The following is an 18,397-nucleotide window of genomic DNA, read 5'->3' on the forward strand; positions in this document are numbered from 1 at the left end:
GAGTCTGCACGTCCTCCCCGTGTGTGCGTGGGTTTCCTCCGGGTGCTCCGGTTTCCTCCCACAGTCCAAAGATGTGCAGGTTAGGTGGATTGGCCATGATAAATTGCCCTTAGTGTCCAAAATTGCCCTTAGTGTTGGGTGGGGTTACTGGGTTATGGGGATAGGGTGGAGGTGTTGACTTTGGGTAGGGTGCTCTTTCCAAGAGCCGGTGCAGACTCGATGGGCCGAACGGCCTCCTGCACTGTAAATTCTATGATAAGAACGTTGGTGCAATTCTGCACTTTTCTGCTTACTTCGCAAAAAAATTGGACTCCTTGAGCCCCCATCACTCCAGTTGAACTTGGAATGGCTTCTAAATTAAACTGAGGCAATCACAGAAATTAATTCAGCCGTGGTCTGACTGTCAGATTTTCCTTGGTTTCACTCAGTGTTATGTTTTCACTTCTGCTTTCTGCTGATTCTCAGCTCACACAGTATTAGATGACTGCACCCAACTCAAAGCATGGAATGGGAATAATGAAGTTGTTGCTATGCAAAATTTTTTCACACACAGATTTATAAGTTATAGAGACACCGATGTGGAAAATGACGTCTAAAGGTTCCAGCACGTCCTTTTCCAGGAGGAGCTATCGGCTGACCTCTGACACAGAGAAACCAAAGGTCACAGGTATGTTTGCAGCACTGGCAGTGTAGAAATTTGAATCCATCTGAGTGCTTGTCGGAATGTATGTATGGATATCAGCGCCAGAGTCCCTGATTCGATTCGATTCACGCTTAGGTCAGTGTCCTGTGGGGGGTCTGCACGTTCTCACCGTGCCTGCATGGGTTTCCTCCGGGTGCTCTGATTTCCTCCCACAAGTCCCGAAAGACGTGCTTGTTAGGTGAATTGGACATTCTGAATTCTCCCGCTGTGTACCCAAACAGATGCCGGAGTGTAGAGACCAGGGGATATTCACAGTAACTTCATTGCAGTGTTAATGCAAGCCTACTTGTGACAATAATAAAGATTATTATTATATCCCACCCCCATTAATATTGATAGTTTGTGTAGAAAAAGACCTTGTATTGTAAAAGTTTAAAAATAACCTGAAGGAATGGAGATTTAAACCATCAGGTGGCTGCTGTCTGGATGATAACTATGTCCTGTGAAGCTGCTGGGATGCAAAGGGGGATTTCTTCCTAAAAAGTACTAGGATATTGCCGTTCAGCTGGCTTGGTGGAATTCTCTACAAGTGTTGGCTCATTGAAACCTCTATTCATGGGAGCTTTGTTTGTGTTTCAGCATTAGCAAAACCTAATTGGTGTGAGCCCCTGACTCAGCGCTAACGTTCTCTCTTGTGTGCAAAGGTCGTGCATTCAAATCCCTCCTAATCTGGACTGACAATTTGATGTTGAGGTTAACAACCCATTTAATGGCTTCAGCTGATGGTGTGAGTGGTTGCAATGACACCAGGAATGGATCTCTCAGGGCAGGAATTCAGGTCTGAGCTGGAGGGCCAGGGTCACAATTTGAGCTGATTCTCATGTGCATGCGTGGAGCAAGTGGTCATGTCTCCCCTGGACCACCTTCAAGTCGTCAGGCATCGTCCATATTTTCTGTGGAAAGTTGAAACCTGGTCTTCACTCGGGTCAGTTACCAGGTTACAATTGGTGATCTTTGCAGACATCAGGAGGTGTGTCATTGAGAGGTGGACTGCCATCAGTTTTGCAGGGTATGCAATGTGTTCCAGTAGGGGCTATGGGATTTCAGGCAACTGCATGGATGTTTCTTTGAGGGTGTGCCGGTGGGACTCCGGCTGAGCTCCAATGTCCTAGTACTGAAATAGGCTGTGTTCTTGGAGGAGGATGTTTTTTCTGTGAACATCGACAGGTTCAATGCATGCTCACACAGGCAGCCACTCAAACTGTGTTGGTCTCAACATCCCAGAAATAAACCACATAACTTCCTAGAGATGGATATCTACCACGTTTGTGTGGTAGCTCCTGAGCCAGGTTGAGCAGCAGTTCTCAGTGGTTAGGTAGACCAGGGCAAGCAAAGCAGTGCATAGTGTGTTGACTCTGTTACCCAAGGTGGAACCCGCCAGTTTCTGTCTGAGATTTGCTTGTTTTAACGTTGGCTCCTGCGTTCTGGTGCTGTTACCATGAGGTCGCAAGTGATGCAAGGGTATTTGGTGTTGGTTCATGGGTAAGTGTTCAGCCTCATGGCTGAACATGAAGTTCTTCCCTGGCCTTTGAGTTGTTCAGGTGGAAGGCTGATACAACAGTCTTGGCAACATTTGGTGAAAGACATTTTCTGAAATAGTGAGTGTTTTCTCTATGTCCCGCAGCTCTTTAGCAAGGAAAGCAGAGGCCATGCCATCAGTTTATGCGAAGAGCTGTGATTTTTGTGGGAGAATGTTCACCAGTATATATGTTGGAGAGAGCCTGTGCGAGGACTGATCCCTGTGGGAGCACGTTGTGTGTGCTTGGCTGGCTGATTTGATCTCCATGGTGAACATTTGGTCGCTGATCATTGAGTTAATTAGTTTTCAGTGTGGTTTTCAGGCAACAGATGACCTGGGCACCACACTGTGACATAGGCACAGGACAAGTCAATGAAGACCTGTCTTCAGGTCTTTCTGGCGTTAATTTGTGTGGTCAGTGTCAGGACGTGCTTGGAGCAGCTGTGGCCAATGCAAAAACCTACCTGTTGTGGGGCATTGCTTATGCCAAGGTGGGGGACTGAGTCTATTTAGTAGGAGACGTTCAGTGTCAGTTCCAGTTTTTTACCGCGAGCTGGGATTTGGGTTTGCAGATGAATGGGTTGCCAAATGGTCTCCCTGGCTTACAATGACCACTATCTTGGAATGGCATCAGATGTTTGGATGGGTGCCTCTGTAGTGGATGTGGGTGAATAGCTTTGTTAGCATCTTCATGTCCCTGTGATCTTATTTTCTTCAGGAATTCTGAGTAAATCCCATTGACTCCTGCTTTGCCTGACATGGTCAGGCTGCTATCCACTTCCTCCTGTGTATATGGACTTGAGAAGTCTGCTCTGGGGCAGTTTTAAGAGATTGCAGCAGCTTGTTGTGTCTGCTGATTTTCCCTGCTGGCCGGTATCTTTGAGTTTATTAGGAGTTGTCAAACAACGGTGTCAGCTCTGACTCTGAGCCATCAGTTGCTGCGCAGCTGCTCCCAGGAGGTGCAGGAGTTTCCAGAGCTTTTCGACTTGAGTGTGTGAAGTCAATCCTCTCTGTTGTTTCCTGCCCATCTTATGAGGCATCTTTCACAAGGACCTCGAGGTGTGCTGTTGCTGCACTGAGATCTTAATTTTCCCTATATTCTTCCAAGAACCGCTCACTTTCTAGTGTCCAGTAAAGATTGAAAACCTGGCTGCTGAAAGTTCAGGACTGAGGGAGAGTAGTGTGGCAGCTGCAATCCATTGAGATGTCCAACTGAGGCCCTGCCTGCCCCCACTAGTGAACATACTCTTCCATGAAGAACTGCGGTATTCCCCTTGGGGTCCTGGTCAATATTGATCATCCCTCCAACAAATTGGTTAGCACTGCTGTCTCACACCCCCAGGGACCCAGGTAGATTTTGGTCTTGGGTGACTGTGTCTTTGTGGGTTCCCTCCGGGTGCTCCGGTTTCCTCCCACAGTCCAAAGATCTGCAGGTTAGGTTGCATTATGGGGATAGGGCGGGGGAGTGGGCCTAGGTAGCATGCTCTTTCAGAGGATCAGTGCAGACTCGAGGGACTGAATGGCCTCCTTCTGCACTGTAGGGATTCTATGGGAATTGTCCAGTAATGATCAAATTTCTGTTTGTGAGATCATGCTGTGCGCAAATTGTCCACAGCATTCTGTACATCAGAGCAGTGATTGCACTTCAAAAGTACTTGGTTGGCTGGATAGTGCTTCAGGATGTCTGAATGTTGTGAAAGGTCTTGTATTTCTCACCACCAGCTTGAGCTGGGAAGAGTGCTGGTTGGCTTGGTTCCTTCTGTGTGAACAGAATCCAGTTTTGATCCCATATCTGTGCCTTGTTGATTCTTCCCAGGTAGATGTGGGATTAGATTAAATGAATCTTCACATTCAATCCTCACCTCTCCCCACCCCAACAAAGGGAGATTAGAATCACAGTTGAGGAGCATAGATCTTTTTAAGGTGGCAGGACAGATTAAAAGAGTAGATAGTAAACATCTGAGATCATGATCTTCATAGTGGTATTGAGTACTTAAACAGGCAAATTATGCTGAATCTTTCTAAAGTTTGGGTTCGGCTGCAAGTGGAATATTGCATCCAATTGTAGTCACCACAGTAGGAAGGATGTCAGGGTTCTTGAGAGATTGCAGAGATTTACCTGAACATTTCCAGAGATTAGGAACTTTAACTACCAGGTCGGTTGAAGAAGCTGGGCTACTCTCCTTGGAGATTGTGGGGAAGTTTGATTGAGAGATACAGGATCTTGATGGGTTTGGATAAGGTTAATAATAACCTTATTGTCACAAGTAGGCTTACATTAACACTGTAATGAAGTTACTGTGAAAATCCCCTGATCACCACATGAAGAAGAACTTCCATTAGTTGATGTCAAGAGGAATATGGGATATAGATTTAAGGTTTGAGGCAAGAGGAGCAGGGGGAAATGTGAGGAACTTTTTTTACACAGCAAGTGGTAAAGATCTGGAACTCATTGTCTACGATGAATAGTTTCAGAAATAAATTGGATAAGTACTTGAAGGAAATGAACCTGCAGGCCTATAGGGATAGAGCGGATAATGGGACTGACTGGATTGCTCCACAATGTGCCAGCATAGACTCATTGGGCTGAAAGGCCACCTTCTGTCCCATAAATGATTCTGACTCCTGTGGTTGCAGCTGACCACTAGTGTGCCATCAGAACTTGTTTACATAGACAATTCTCATTTTATCTGATTGCAATGCCATGTTCAATAGCAAATGTTGATGTAAAAAGTATTAAAGATAAAAAATCATGATGGAGTGGAATTTGTGGATAGAAAATGCTTGCATAAACAGACTCTATATATTTTATACATTTTTATGTACAGTTAGCTGTATGAACCAGATATTAATATGTATATATTAGCTGGAAGCCTATAACATGTAGGGTAAGTTATAGGTTGCTGTGTGTCACCAGGCAGTGAATGTTTGCGGCTTGGATGGGTTGTCAGTATTGTTCAAAGCCACCACCAGTTTCTATCTTACACTGGCATGAAGGGTGCTGTGGCTTTTGCAGAAAATTAAAATTCCAATTGGATGCAGGTGTTTAGAATCCTAAGAGTTGAGAGGTAAACCAACAGGTCCTGCTGAAGCTTTGGAGTTGGGTGTTAATGCCTGACCTTGTCTCTAAATATCCCAGGGTTTTAAAGGAAGTAGATGAGAGTATTGTAGATGGCCAAATTATAATCTTCCAAAATCCTCTTAGTTCGGGAACTGTTTCTTTAGTCTCGAAATTGGTGTGTGTTATGCTGCTATTTACGAAAGGTGAGGGGGGAACCCAGGGAATTATAGACCAGTTAGCGAATCATTGAATCCCTACAGTGCAGAAGGAGGCCATTTGGCCCATCGAGTCTGCATCGACCCAATGAAAGAGCTCCCTACCTAGGCCCACTCCCCTGCTCTATCCCTGTAACGCTGCCTCACCTTTGGACACATGGCTAATGCACCAAACTGGCACATCTTTGGACTGTGGGAGGAAACCCACGCAGACATAGGGAGTGTGCAAACTCCACACAGACAGTCACCCAAGGTTGGAATTGAACCTGGGTCCCTGGCGCTGTGAGCAGAGCAAGCTGTGCTAACCACTGTGTCAGCATGCCGCTCATCTGTTGGTGAGAAATGACTAAAGTCTGTAATTAAATGTGCATTTCCAGTTTGTAATGGACAGATCGTGCGTGATGAATCAGATTGAATCTTTTGAAGAGGTGACTAAATTAGTGCAGAGGGAAATGTCTGTGGATATTTTTTATATGGACTTCCAGATGGCATTTGATAATATTAGCTAAAATTGAAGCATATTGGAGTTGAAGGCACATTATTGACCTCGTTAGAAAATTGGCTGAGTGAAGGAGTCGGAGAGTAGGGATAATGGGCAGGTACTCTAATTGGCAGGATCTGATTCGTGGTGTCTCTCAGGAATCTATGTTGGAGTCTTAACTATTCACTGTATTTAATAATGATTTAGATGGTTTAGAATAATAATCTTTAGTAGTGTCGCAAATAGGCATACATTAACACTGCAATGAAGTTACTGTGAAAATCCCCAGGTCACCACATTCCGGCGCCTGTATGGGTACACAGAGGGAGAATTCAGAATGTCCAATTCACCTAACAAGCACGTCTTTCGGGACTTGTGGGAGGAAACCGGAGCACCTGGAGGCAACTCGAGCAGACACGCGGAGAAGGTGCAGACTCCCGACAGACAACGACCCAACCCGGGTCCCTGGCGCTTTGAATCATAGAATTTACAGTCTGAAGGAAGCTATTCGGCCCATCGAGTCTGCACCTAAGCCCACACCTCCACCCTATCCCTGTAAACCAATAACCCCGCCCAACCCAACCTTTTTGGAAGCTAAGGGCAATTTAGCAGAAGGTGCAGACTCCGCACAGACAGTGACCCAAGCCGGGAATCTAATCTGGGACCCTGGAGCTGTGAAGCAACTGTGTTAACCACTGTGCTACCGCGCTGCCCAAAAAGCGCAGATCCTAATTTGCCAATGACACAAACACAGGTGGCAATGTATGTAGTGTAGATAGAAGTGATACATTGCAAAGCAATAGTAGGCAGCACGGTGACGCATGGTTAGCACTGCTGCCTCACGGCGCCGAGGTCCCGCGTGCGAGCCCGGCCTTGGGTCACTGTCTGTGGAATTTGCACATTCTTCCCATGTTTGCCTGGGTTTCGCCCCCACAACCCAAAGATGTGCAGGGTAGGTGGATTGGCCACACTAAATTGGTCCTTAATTGGAAAAAAAAATGAATTGGGTACTCTAAATTTACCTTTAAAAACGCAAATGAAAATTTATTTTAAATGAAAGGGCAACATTTTGTCAAATGACTAATAAAATGTTAACCGTTTATATATAGAAAATTAAAATACAAGGAGCTGGAAACCATGCTTCTGCTATTCAAAGCCCTGGCTAGACCACACCTGGCCTTGGAGGAGGTATAGTTTACATTTACCAGAATCATACCTGGACTCCAAACGATTAAATTATGAGGAGAGGTTACACCATCTAGATTTGTATTCTCTGGAATTTATAAGGTTAAGGGGTGATTTCATTGAAATTTTCAAAATAAATAGTAAAGGGAACAGGTAGGGTAGTTTTAGTAAACGTCTTTCCACTGGTTGAGGAGTCTAGGGGGTATAGTTTAAAAATGAGTCAGACCTTTCTGGAGGGATATAAGGAAACAGTACATATTCGAGGTTTGGAACTGGCTTCTGCTGAATCAATTTGAAACCTGAGATGGATGATTTTTGTTCAGTGAAGGTGTTATGGAATTGGGGCAATGACCAGTAAATGGAGTTAGGTTGCATGTAGTTAAACAAAGTTCTCACTGAATGGAGAAATAAGCTTGAGTGGCTGAATGGCCCCCCTTCCTGTTCTATGCACTGTGATTATGTCTGTTTGATTGGTGTTGCTAGCTGGAGGGATGGACTGTTACCAGGAGAATTACAGACATGACAGATGATATGTTCTAATTATTCAGTGACTTCATAGAATCCCTCCACTGCAGAAGAAGGCCATTCGCCCGATTAAGTCTGCACCGACCCTCTGAAAGAGCACTCTACCTTGGCCCTGACCCCGTCCCCCTGCGCATTGATCATGGCCAATCCACCTAACCTCTGTGGGAGGAAACCAGAACACCTGGAGGAAACCCATGCAGGCGTGGGGAGAATCTGCAAACTCCACACAGTCACGCAAGGCTAGAATTGAACCCGTGTCCCTGGCATTGAGGAAGCCGTGCTAACCACCTTGCCGCCCCCTTATTGAATCCCAAATCAATTTCTGTAATTGGGGCTGCATGGAAGCACAGTGGTTAGCACTGTTGCTTTACAGCACCAGGGTCCCGGGTTTGATTCCCTCTTGGGTCACTGTCTGTGCGGAGTCTGCATGTCCTCCTCGTGTCTACGTGGGTTTCCTCCGGGTGCTCTGGTTTCCTCCCACAAGTCCTGAAGGACGTGCTGTTAGGTAAATTGAACATTCTGAATTCTCCCTCTGTGTACCCGAAAAGGCACCTGAATGTGGTGACTAGGGGATTTTCACAGTCATTTCATTACAGTGTTAATGTAAGCCTACTTGTGACAATAAAGATTATTAATTATTAATTTAGCGTGGCCAATCCACCTACCTGGGTTGTGGGGGGTGAGATCCACGCAGACACGGGGAGAATGCGCAAACTCACTCGTACCTCATACCCGCCTCATGAATTCAACATCGTAACATCGTCCCCATTTGGGGGACCACCGGCATCCCCTCCAATTTGTCACCCATCCCCCGAGTCTGCTACTATATTTCCTACCTCAAACGCTACCCGCTAATTTATTAGGACGGCCACCCCATGCTTCTTCATATCTAATCCTGAGTAGAAGACCTGACACCTACCCACCCTTTCCTTAGCCTGGTCTGATCGAACTTCAGGTGTGTTTCCGGCAATAATGCCACATCCGCTTTTAAGCTCCTCAAATGCGCGAACATGTAGGATGTCATGACCTGCCCAAAGTCCTCTCACATTTCCATGTGATCAGTCTGGTCGGGACCACCCTCCCCGGCCCCTCACCCCGCCCTCTTGGGCCCGCGTCTCACAACCCTCCAGGCCCTCCCTTGGATGGCCGCCATCCTCGACACCCTCCTATCGTACTTCAACAGCCCCACCCCTGTCAGCAGTCCCCCTCCCCCAAACAAAACAACAATCCCACCCCTGCAACACACTAATCACCTGCTCACCCCCCATTGCGCTCCCGTGAACGAGCTAGCCTGGCAGCCCCTGCTCATGGTGCCAAACACCCTTCCCGCCGCTGATTTCCACCCCCCCTGCTCACACTCTCCCATGGTGCAAACAACAATAACAATAAGAAAGAAAGAGAAAAAGGAGAATAACCCACAGAAAAGAAGGGGTGCACTCGCCCAGCACAACCCTTCAGCATTTCACCAGAGAACCCTGCAAAAAAACAGAATGACACTTGAGTGAAAAAAGGTTCTCCTCCGAACCCTCCTCCCCCAGAGAAATGGGAAAATAACAAAAACAGTAGAAAAACAAACAAACTCCCCAGCATTGCCGGGGGGGGGAGGGGCTGCACAGAGAGAACCAACATCCCCAAACATCTCCATAGTTCAATGTTCTCCTTCTCCTGCCGGTCCATTGTCTCTAGAAAACTTCAAAAAGGAGCTTTTTTTTAAGAAACTATTCCATTTAATCAATATCTTATGTTCTTAGCTCTTTCTATGGCACATACACTTTTTTTTAGAATTTTGCAGTGCAGAAGGAGGCCATTTGGCCCATCAAGTCTGCATCGGCCCTCTGAGGGAAAGGCAATTATGATGCGATGAGGCTAGACTTAGGATGCATCGGATGGAGAGGAAAACTGCAGGGGATGGCACAATGGAAATGTGGAGCTTGTTCAAGGAACAGCTACTGCGTGTCCTTGATAAGTATGTACCTGTCAGGCAAGGAGGAAGTGGTCGAGCAAGGGAACCGTGGTTTACTGAGGCAGTCGAAACACTTGTCAAGAGGAAGAAGGAGGATTATCTAAAGATGAGACATGAAGGTTCAGTTAGGGCGCTCGAGAGTTACAAGTTAGCTAGGAAGGACCTAAAGAGAGAGCTAAGAAGAGCCAGGAGGGAACATGAGAAGTCTTTGGCAGGTAGGATCAAGGATAACCCTAAAGCTTTCCATAGATATGTCAGGAATAAAAGAATGACTAGGGTAAGAGTAGGGCCAGTCAAGGACAGTAGTGGGAAGTTGTGCTTGGAGTCCGAGGAGATAGGAGAGGTGTTAAACGAATATTTTTTCGTCAGTATTCACACAGGAAAAAGACAATTTTGTCGAGGAGAATACTGAGATTCAGGCTACTAGACTAGAAGGGCTTGAGGTTCATAAGGAGGAGGTGTTAACAATTCTGGAAAGTGTGAAAATCGATAAATCCCCTGGGCCGGATGGGATTTATCCTAGGATTCTCTGGGAAGCTAGGGAGGAGATTGCTGAGCCTTTGGCTTTGATCTTTAAGTCATCTTTGTCTACAGGAATAGTGCCAGAAGACTGGAGGATAGCAAATGTTGTCCCCTTGTTCAAGAAGGGGAGTAGAGACAACCCCGGTAACTATAGACCAGTGAGCCTTACTTCTGTTGTGGGCAAAATCTTGGAAAGATTTATAAGAGATAGGATGTATAATCATCTGGAAAGGAATAATTTGATTAGAGATAGTCAACACTGTTTTGTGAAGGGTAGGTCATGCCTCACAAACCTTATTGAGTTCTTTGAGAAGGTGACCAAACAGGTGGATGAGGGTAAAGCAGTTGATGTGGTGTATATGGATTTCAGTAAAGCGTTTGATAAGGTTCCCCATGTAGGGTACTGCAGAAAATATGGAAGCATGGGATTCAGGGAGATTTAGCAGTTTGGATCAGAAATTGGCGAGCTGGAAGAAGACAGGGTAGTGGTTGATGGGAAGTGTTCAGACTGGAGTCCAGTTACTAGTGGTGTACCACAAGGATCTGTTTTGGGGCCACTGCTGTTTGTCATTTTTATAAATGACCTGGAGGAGGGCGTAGAAGAATGGGTGAGTAAATTTGCAGATGGCACTAAAGTCGGTGGAGTTGTGGACAGTGCGGAAGGATGTTACAAGTTACAGAGGGACATAGATAAGCTGCAGCACTGGGCTGAGAGGTGGCAAATGGAGTTTAATGCAGAAAAGTGTGAGGTGATTCATTTTGGAAGGAATAACAGGAAGACAGAGTACTGGGCTAATGGTAAGATTCTTGGCAGTGTGGATGAGCAGAGAGATCTCCGTGTCCATGTACATAGATCCCTGAAAGTTGCCACTGAGGTTGAGAGGGTTGTTAAGAAGGCGTATGGTGTGTTAGCTTTTATTGGTAGAGGGATTGAGTTTCGGAGCCATGAGGTCATGTTGCAGCTGTACAAAACTCTGGTGCGGCCGCATTTGGAGTATTGCATGCAATTCTGGTCGCCGCATTATAGGAAGGATGTGGAAGCATTGGAAAGGATGCAGAGGAGATTTACCAGAATGTTGCCTGGTATGGATGGAAGATCTTATGAGGAAAGGCTGAGGGACTTGAGGCTGTTTTCGTTAGAGAGAAGAAGGTTAAGAGGTGACTTAACTGAGGCATACAAGATGATCAGAGGATTGGATAGGGTGGACAGTGAGAGCCTTTTTCCTCGGATGGTGATGTCTAGCACGAGGGGACATAGCTTTAAATTGAGGGGAGATAGATATAAATAAGACAGATGTCAGAGGTAGGTTCTTTACTCAGAGAGTAGTAAGGGCGTGGAATGCCCTGCCTGCAACAGTAGTGGACTCGCCAACACTAAGGGCATTCAAATGGTCATTGGATAGACATCTGGACGATAAGGGAATAGTGTAGATGGGCTTTATAGTGGTTTCACAGGTCAGCGCAACATCGAGGGCCGAAGGGCCTGTACTGCGCTGTAATGTTCTATGTACTGAAAGACCACTCTCCCGCTCTATTCCCGTAACCTCATCTAACCTTTGGACACACGGTGCAATTTTGCATGGCCAATCCACCTAATCTGCATATCTTTGGACATCTCTCGAGCACCCTGAGGAAACCCATGCAGACTTGGGGAGAAAGTGCAAACTTCACACAGACAGACGCCTAAGGCTGGAATTGAACCCGGGTCCCTGGCACTGTGAGGTGGAAATGTAAACCACTGATCCACTGTGCTGCACCTTGGAGGAAGGTGACTCTCTCTGCACCTCCCCACAGTGAGGGAATGACACATCAAGAGGACAATGGTGAAGGGATCAACATAAGTTCAGAACTGATACCAGCAATTGCGTTCATTATGTCACAAGAGTAGGCTATTTGACTCACAAGTTGATATTGGCTCTGTGTAGAGCACTCCTGTCAGTCCCATTCCCTTGCTCCGTCACTCTGAAGTTTATTTTCGAACAAGTGCTTAGTGCAAAAGTTGAATATAGCTGAAAAGATAAACATGTTGCTGAAATTTTTCATCTTTCACTTCTCAGGACATCTGTAAGAATGTCAAATTTCAAACAATCGCAACAATTTATACTATAGGAGAAAAGAGTCCTGATTGGTTGGCAAGTTGATTCTGATTAACTGAGGCATTGCCATGGGGTTCCCCAAGCCTCTGGGTAATGCAAAAAAGGCACAAGGCTTGAATGCATTCCTTTTGATGGATGCGTAAACCATGTTACAAGCTTGACTGGTTAGTGTAGCTACTAGCTCACCCAAGATTGTTCAGCGAGTACAGCCCGATTGCAGAATCGCTTCCAGCAGGAGATCTTTTGTTTTGGGTTTTGCAAGTGCAGATTGGTTGAATACATTCTGTACTCTGCCTATTACAAACAATAAGAAGTCTTACACCAGGTTAAAGTCCAACATGTTTGTTTCAAACACTAGCTTTCGGAGCACTGCTCCTTCCTCAGGTGTATTACAAACAAGGGAAAAAACATGCTGTTTGATTGAGGTGTTGGGACCAAACATTGAATCAGCATCCAAATACAGCCACAACATTGCTCAATGGTGTGGCAGCCAGAATGTTCTTCTTGGACTGTAAGCAGAAAATATCATTTGCAATGTCATTCAAATACCAAGGAACAAAAGCCATAAATGGTCTGGCTGTGATTTTATAATTTGTAGGGAAATAAAGAAGCGCATTTACATGCAAAGGAAACCTGGAACTCTCTTCAACCCTGCAAAGTACTGTCGAATGAAAGAGAAAATGCTGGAAAAATTCAGCAGGTCTGGCAGCATCTGTAGGGAGAGAAAAGAGCTAACGTTTCGAATCCACTGATTCTTTGTCAAAGCGCACGTACTGTGGATGCTGGGGGTCAGTTGGAGCTTTGAACACAGAGGTCAATAGATGCTTTTTTAGGGAAGGGCATCTAGGGTTATGGATCAAATCTGGGTGAATGGAATTGATCCAGCTGAATGTTGGAGCAGGCAGGTCGGGTCGACTTCTGTTCCTATGTTTCTTAGAGAGCACAGTGTGAGATCTGGAAGGTGAGAAATGGAGAATGGTTCACAATGCATGACTGCATTTCAACCAGCTGCATTCAGGAGTTCATGCAAACAACACAACTGAAGTGAATGTGTTTAAATATCCATGTACTTTAATAGCAAAACTATTAAGTCTGCATTTGTCACAATCCAGGACACTGCCTGATTCCACACATTTCTTTTGTTGATGCAGGTTTTGTGAATGATAAACTCCTCAGCAACTACCTCCACCATGCCTTCCCCAGCTCTGAGAACACACAACTGGCTGCTACGTCCAGGTACACTGTTTAATATAGTGTATCTATCGACTCTTGCTAGGCTTCATCTATATGTATAGTACCACCCACGTTCTGGCCACTTCTCTTGTGGCTCCGATCTTTTGTCCCAAATTACTGACTGTTGAAGGCAGTGTAAAATGTCCTCTGAACTCTGTGGTACAGCCATTTTTTGTATTGTGCTCCCCATATCTTACCTTTTATATTACTGTAAGGATGAGGAGAGTTAATTAGAGTGAAGGTGTTGGAATGCAGTTTGGCATTAAAATTGGTGAGTACATACCGTAGCATAAATGAATACTAGAGAGCTGTATATAATAGTAATAATGCTTCTGCAACTTATTAAAATTGATCACCTTGTTCAACAGGACAGATTTCAGAGGCGTTTTTCTGTGAAAACATTAAAACAGTGAAGCAATTCACTGAGACAAACCGAGATTTGCAGTGACAGCTGCAACAGTGCGATCAAAGCTGGTAGAAACCATTTGATGTGGTGCATCAATTGGCTTTTTCTTTAGGTTGGGGGATGAGAGCAATTAGCCAGGGTTCCTGCGCGTGTTTGTTTTCCAGGAGTGTGTGCATAAATTGAAGGTGAAAACAGGAAAGGGTTCGACGGTGCTTGAAAGCCAGACCATATCTGCTGTATTGGCTTGTATGTGCAGTATGGTCACTTGGGCAGCGTGCTGGAAGGTGACTGCTCTCCATGAACTGTACCCCAGTGTAAGTCAGCACAAGGAAGGGGGGGGGGATGCGAACAACGTGCGTTAGTCTCAGGGAGTCATTGTAGCCCAAGTAGAGGTAGACTTGTTACAATTTAACTTGGGTAAGAAACTTGACTTCAAGTGGCGATGAGCACTTGGTGTGAGCTTATTTCAGGACACCATATGTCATTCAGTGTATCATGTTACAAAGTGAAATCAACGTTCCCCAAACCTGCTACTCTAGTTGCAAGCAGCCTGTTCCTGCCTGGAAGAGTTCAAGAACACTGGGTGACAGGATGTATAAGCTTCTGTTACTTGGTATACTTGTACATTTTGTGATTTGCTCACAGAGAGCTTGCTCGTGAATTATTGAAAACAAATTATTCCTTTCTCAGAATTACATGTGCAGTGTGGATGGGGCAAACCCTGAATCCATCTCCCTGCTCGCTTCAAAAAACAATCCAAATTCAAGTTGAATCCAGTTCATTGTCCCCACAAAAGGGACATACTAGATCCAAGCTGACAAAAACAGGCATTGCACCTGATCTATGGTCTGATCCTTGCTAATGCATCCATGTCTGCTTGCTCAAGGATGAAAAAGTCCTGGGTGGCAGACAGATGGTAATAGCAACTCTCTCTCTCTCTCTCTCTCTCCTTCATGTAGCTGCATCTAACTTTGCAAGATTCGAGTCACTAATAATAGTCTGGCAGTGTAACTGGATGATACAGCTCAGTTTACACAGCCCTAGTCATGCAGATGTGTTCCAGAAAGACCACACTCATTCCTTACGTTGTTTTAACAGCAGTCAAATTTAAGTTGACCTTTAATACAGGTTGAGTGGATTCTGGGTGACAAGTAGAAATCAACTAAACAAATAAATGGAATACTGTGAACAGTTTTGATCCCCTTATCTGAGGAAAGATATACTGGCATTGGAGGCAGTCGAAAGATCCCAGGTATGGAGGGATTTTCTTAGAAGAGGTTGAGTAGATTGGGCCTGCACTCATTTGAGTTTCGAAGAATGAGAGGCGACCTTAGTGAGACTATGGGATTGTCAGAGGGCTTGGCAGGGTAGATGCTGAGAGGGTGTTTCCTCTTCTGGGAGCATCTAGGACCAGAGGGCAAAATCACGGTGTAAGGGCGGCCATGAGCTGAGCGGTCGCACGAAAGGTGAGTCTCATCTAGAAACCTTGGTTAAGGCCCTTTAACCCCAACAAATGAGCATCAGAAGAATAGAAAATCTCCCAAATCAATCCCCATCGACTGCAATGATGCCCAAAGTACCGAAGAACCAGGAACTAGTGCAGACTCGACACAGACAGTGACCCAAGCCAGGAATCGAACCTGGGACCCTGGAGCTGTAAAGCAATTGTGCTAACCACTATGCTACCGTGCTGCCCCACGTGTTTAACAACTGGATGTTCTGTGTACATCATGACAACATCCATAATGCAGAACACAACATGATACCAGGAGTGCAGAACATTTAAAGATAACGGCAGAGAAAATGAGGTGAAATAGGCTGGAGAACGAAAAGAGAAGATTCTTCTGCCCACCTGGTGAACTACGGCCAACTCAACGCAACAAACAATGGTGAAGGTAGAGATGGAAGGTTTAAAGGAACACCACCAGCTTCAAGTCTCAGGTAACCTAGATGAAAATTGGCATGTTTTCAAGCAACAATTTAGACTTATGTTGCCGCCCTTGGCCTGCAGGCACAGCCTGATGAGAGACATATTGCATAACAGGTCCTCAAGCAATCAAAATATTCAATACCTTCGCTTTTAAAAAATATTTAGAGTACCCAATTCATTTTTTTCCAATTAAGGGGCACTTTTAATGTGGCCAGTCAACCTACCCTGCACATCTTTGGGTTGTGGGGGGTGAAACCCCACGTAAACACGGGGAGAATGTGCAAACTCCACACGGACAGTGACCCAGAGCCGGGATCGAACCTGGAGCTGCGGAAATTCCCTCATCTGTTGCCTCACAAATGCCCTCACTTGCATATGATGAAATGCATTCCCAGGCGGCAACCCGTATTTTTCTGTCAGTGCTCCCAGACCCGCGAACGTCCCGTCCAAGAACCAGTCCTTCAGTTGCGCAATTCCTGCTCGCTGCCAAGATTGAAATCCCCCGTCTATCCTTCCCGGGACGAACCTGTGGTTGTTCCTTATCGGGGACCGCACTGAGGCCCCCGTCACTCCCCTATGCCGTCTCCACTGCCCCCAAATCTACAGAGTCGCCACTACCACTGGGTTTGTGGTGTACCTTTTCGGGGAGAACGGCAGTGGCGCCGTTGCCAGTGCTTTTAAGCTAGTTCCCCTACAGGACGCCATCTCCAGCCTTTTCCACGCCGCTCCTTCTTCTTCCCTCATCCACTTACATATCATAGACACGTTAGCGGCCCAATAATAATCACTCCGACTCGGCAGTGCCAATCCCCCTCTATCTCTACTGCGCTGCAGGAACCCCCTCTTTACCCTTGGCGTCTTTCCGGCCCACACAAAGCTCATGATGCTCCTGTCCACCTTCTTAAAAAAAGGTCTTTGTAATCAGTATGGGGAGGCACTGAAACACAAAAAGAAACCTCGGGAGGACCACCATTTTAACCGCCTGCACCCTGCCCGCCAATGACAGGGGCACCATATCCCACCTCTTAAAGTCCTCCTCCATCTGCACTACCAGTCGTGTCAAGTTAAGCTTATACAAGGTTCCCCAGTCCCTGGCCACCTGGATCCCTTATTACCAGCAATCTCTTGTTACCCTCCTCAGCGGCAGCTCGTCTATTCCCCTGCCCTGTTCCCCGGGGTGCATCACAACCAGTTCACTCTTCCCCATATTCAGTTTGTATCCCGAAAACTCTCCAAACTCCCTGAGTGTCTGCATTATCTCAGGCATCCCTTCCACTGGGTCCGCGACATATAACAGCAGATCATCCGCATATAATTACACCCGATGTTCTCTCCTCTAAGTACCCCTCTCCACTTCCTAGAGCCCCTCAGCGCTATGGCCAATGGCTCAATTGCCAACGCAAACAGTAACGGGGACAGGGGGCACCCCTGTCTTGTGCCCCTATATAGTCGGATGTAATCGGATCGTTGCCTGTTCGTAATCACACTTGCCACCGAGGCCCCGTATAGGAGCCGAACCCATCTAATGAACCCCTCTCCAAATCCAAATCTCTTCAGTACCTCCCACAAGTAGTCGCACTCCACTCTATCAAATGCCTTCTCTGCATCCATAGCCACCACTATCTCCGCCTCCCCCTCCGGTGGGGGCATCATCATCACCCCCAACAACCTCCGTATATTGGTATTCAATTGCCTCCCTTTAACAAATACTGTTTGGTCACCATGCACCACCCCAGGGACACAGTCCTCTATCCTTGTCGCCATCACTTTGGCCAATAACTTGGCATCTACGTTCAGGAGGAAGATGGGCCTGTATGACCCGCACTGCAGCTGGTCTTTGTCTCTTTTCAGGATCAGCGATATCGTCGCCTCCGACTTCGTTGGGGGTAGTGTCCCCCTTTCCTTAGCCTCATTGAAGGTTCTCATCAGGAGTGGGGCCAGCAGGCCCACATATTTCCTGTAGAATTCCACCGGGAACCCATCTGGTCCTGGGGCCTTCCCTGCCTGCATGTTCCCGATTCCTTTTACCACCACCTCTACCTCAATCTGCGCTCCCAGTCCTGTCCTCTCCTGCTCCTCAACCTTCGGGAACTCCAACTGGTCTAGGAAATGCATCATTCCCTCTTTCCCTTCCGGGGGTTGGGCCTTATACAGCCTCTCGTAGAATACCTTAAATACCCTGTTCACCCTCTCCGCTCTCTGTTCCATCCTTCCCTCCTTGTCTCTAACTCCTCCGATCTCTCTCGCCGCCCCCCTCTTCCTAAGTTGTTGGGCCAGCAGTCGGCTCGCCTTCTCTCCGTATTCATACTGTACTCCCTGTGCCCTCCTCCACTGCGTCTCCGCCTTACCCGTGGTCAACAAGTCAAAGTCCGTGTGTAGTCTCCATCTTTCCCTGTGTAGCCCTTCGTCCGGAGCCTTCGCATATTGCCTATCCACCCTCAGAATCTCCCCAATCAGTCTCTCCCTTTCTTTACCCTCTTGTTTCCCCTTATGGGCCCTTATGGAAATCAGCTCCCCTCTCACCACCGCCTTCAGCGCCTCCCAGACTACTCCCACCT

General features: G+C 46.5%; 1 protein-coding gene across 2 annotated transcripts in view; it reads left to right on the forward strand.

Moving 5' to 3' along the window:
• The first annotated feature begins 516 nt into the window (after nt 1-516).
• Nucleotides 517-18,397, forward strand: part of rnf123 (ring finger protein 123) — a 718,228-nt gene continuing 700,347 nt past the window's right edge. For both annotated transcript variants that reach the window (XM_072472026.1, XM_072472027.1), the window contains exons 1-2: nt 517-667; nt 13,422-13,506. In XM_072472026.1, the coding sequence (XP_072328127.1) occupies nt 577-667; nt 13,422-13,506 (176 nt within the window). In that variant the 5' untranslated portion in view covers nt 517-576. The remainder of the gene's footprint in view (nt 668-13,421; nt 13,507-18,397) is intronic.

The sequence above is a fragment of the Scyliorhinus torazame genome, chromosome 13 (assembly GCF_047496885.1).
Source record: "Scyliorhinus torazame isolate Kashiwa2021f chromosome 13, sScyTor2.1, whole genome shotgun sequence".
Taxonomy (NCBI): domain Eukaryota; kingdom Metazoa; phylum Chordata; class Chondrichthyes; order Carcharhiniformes; family Scyliorhinidae; genus Scyliorhinus; species Scyliorhinus torazame.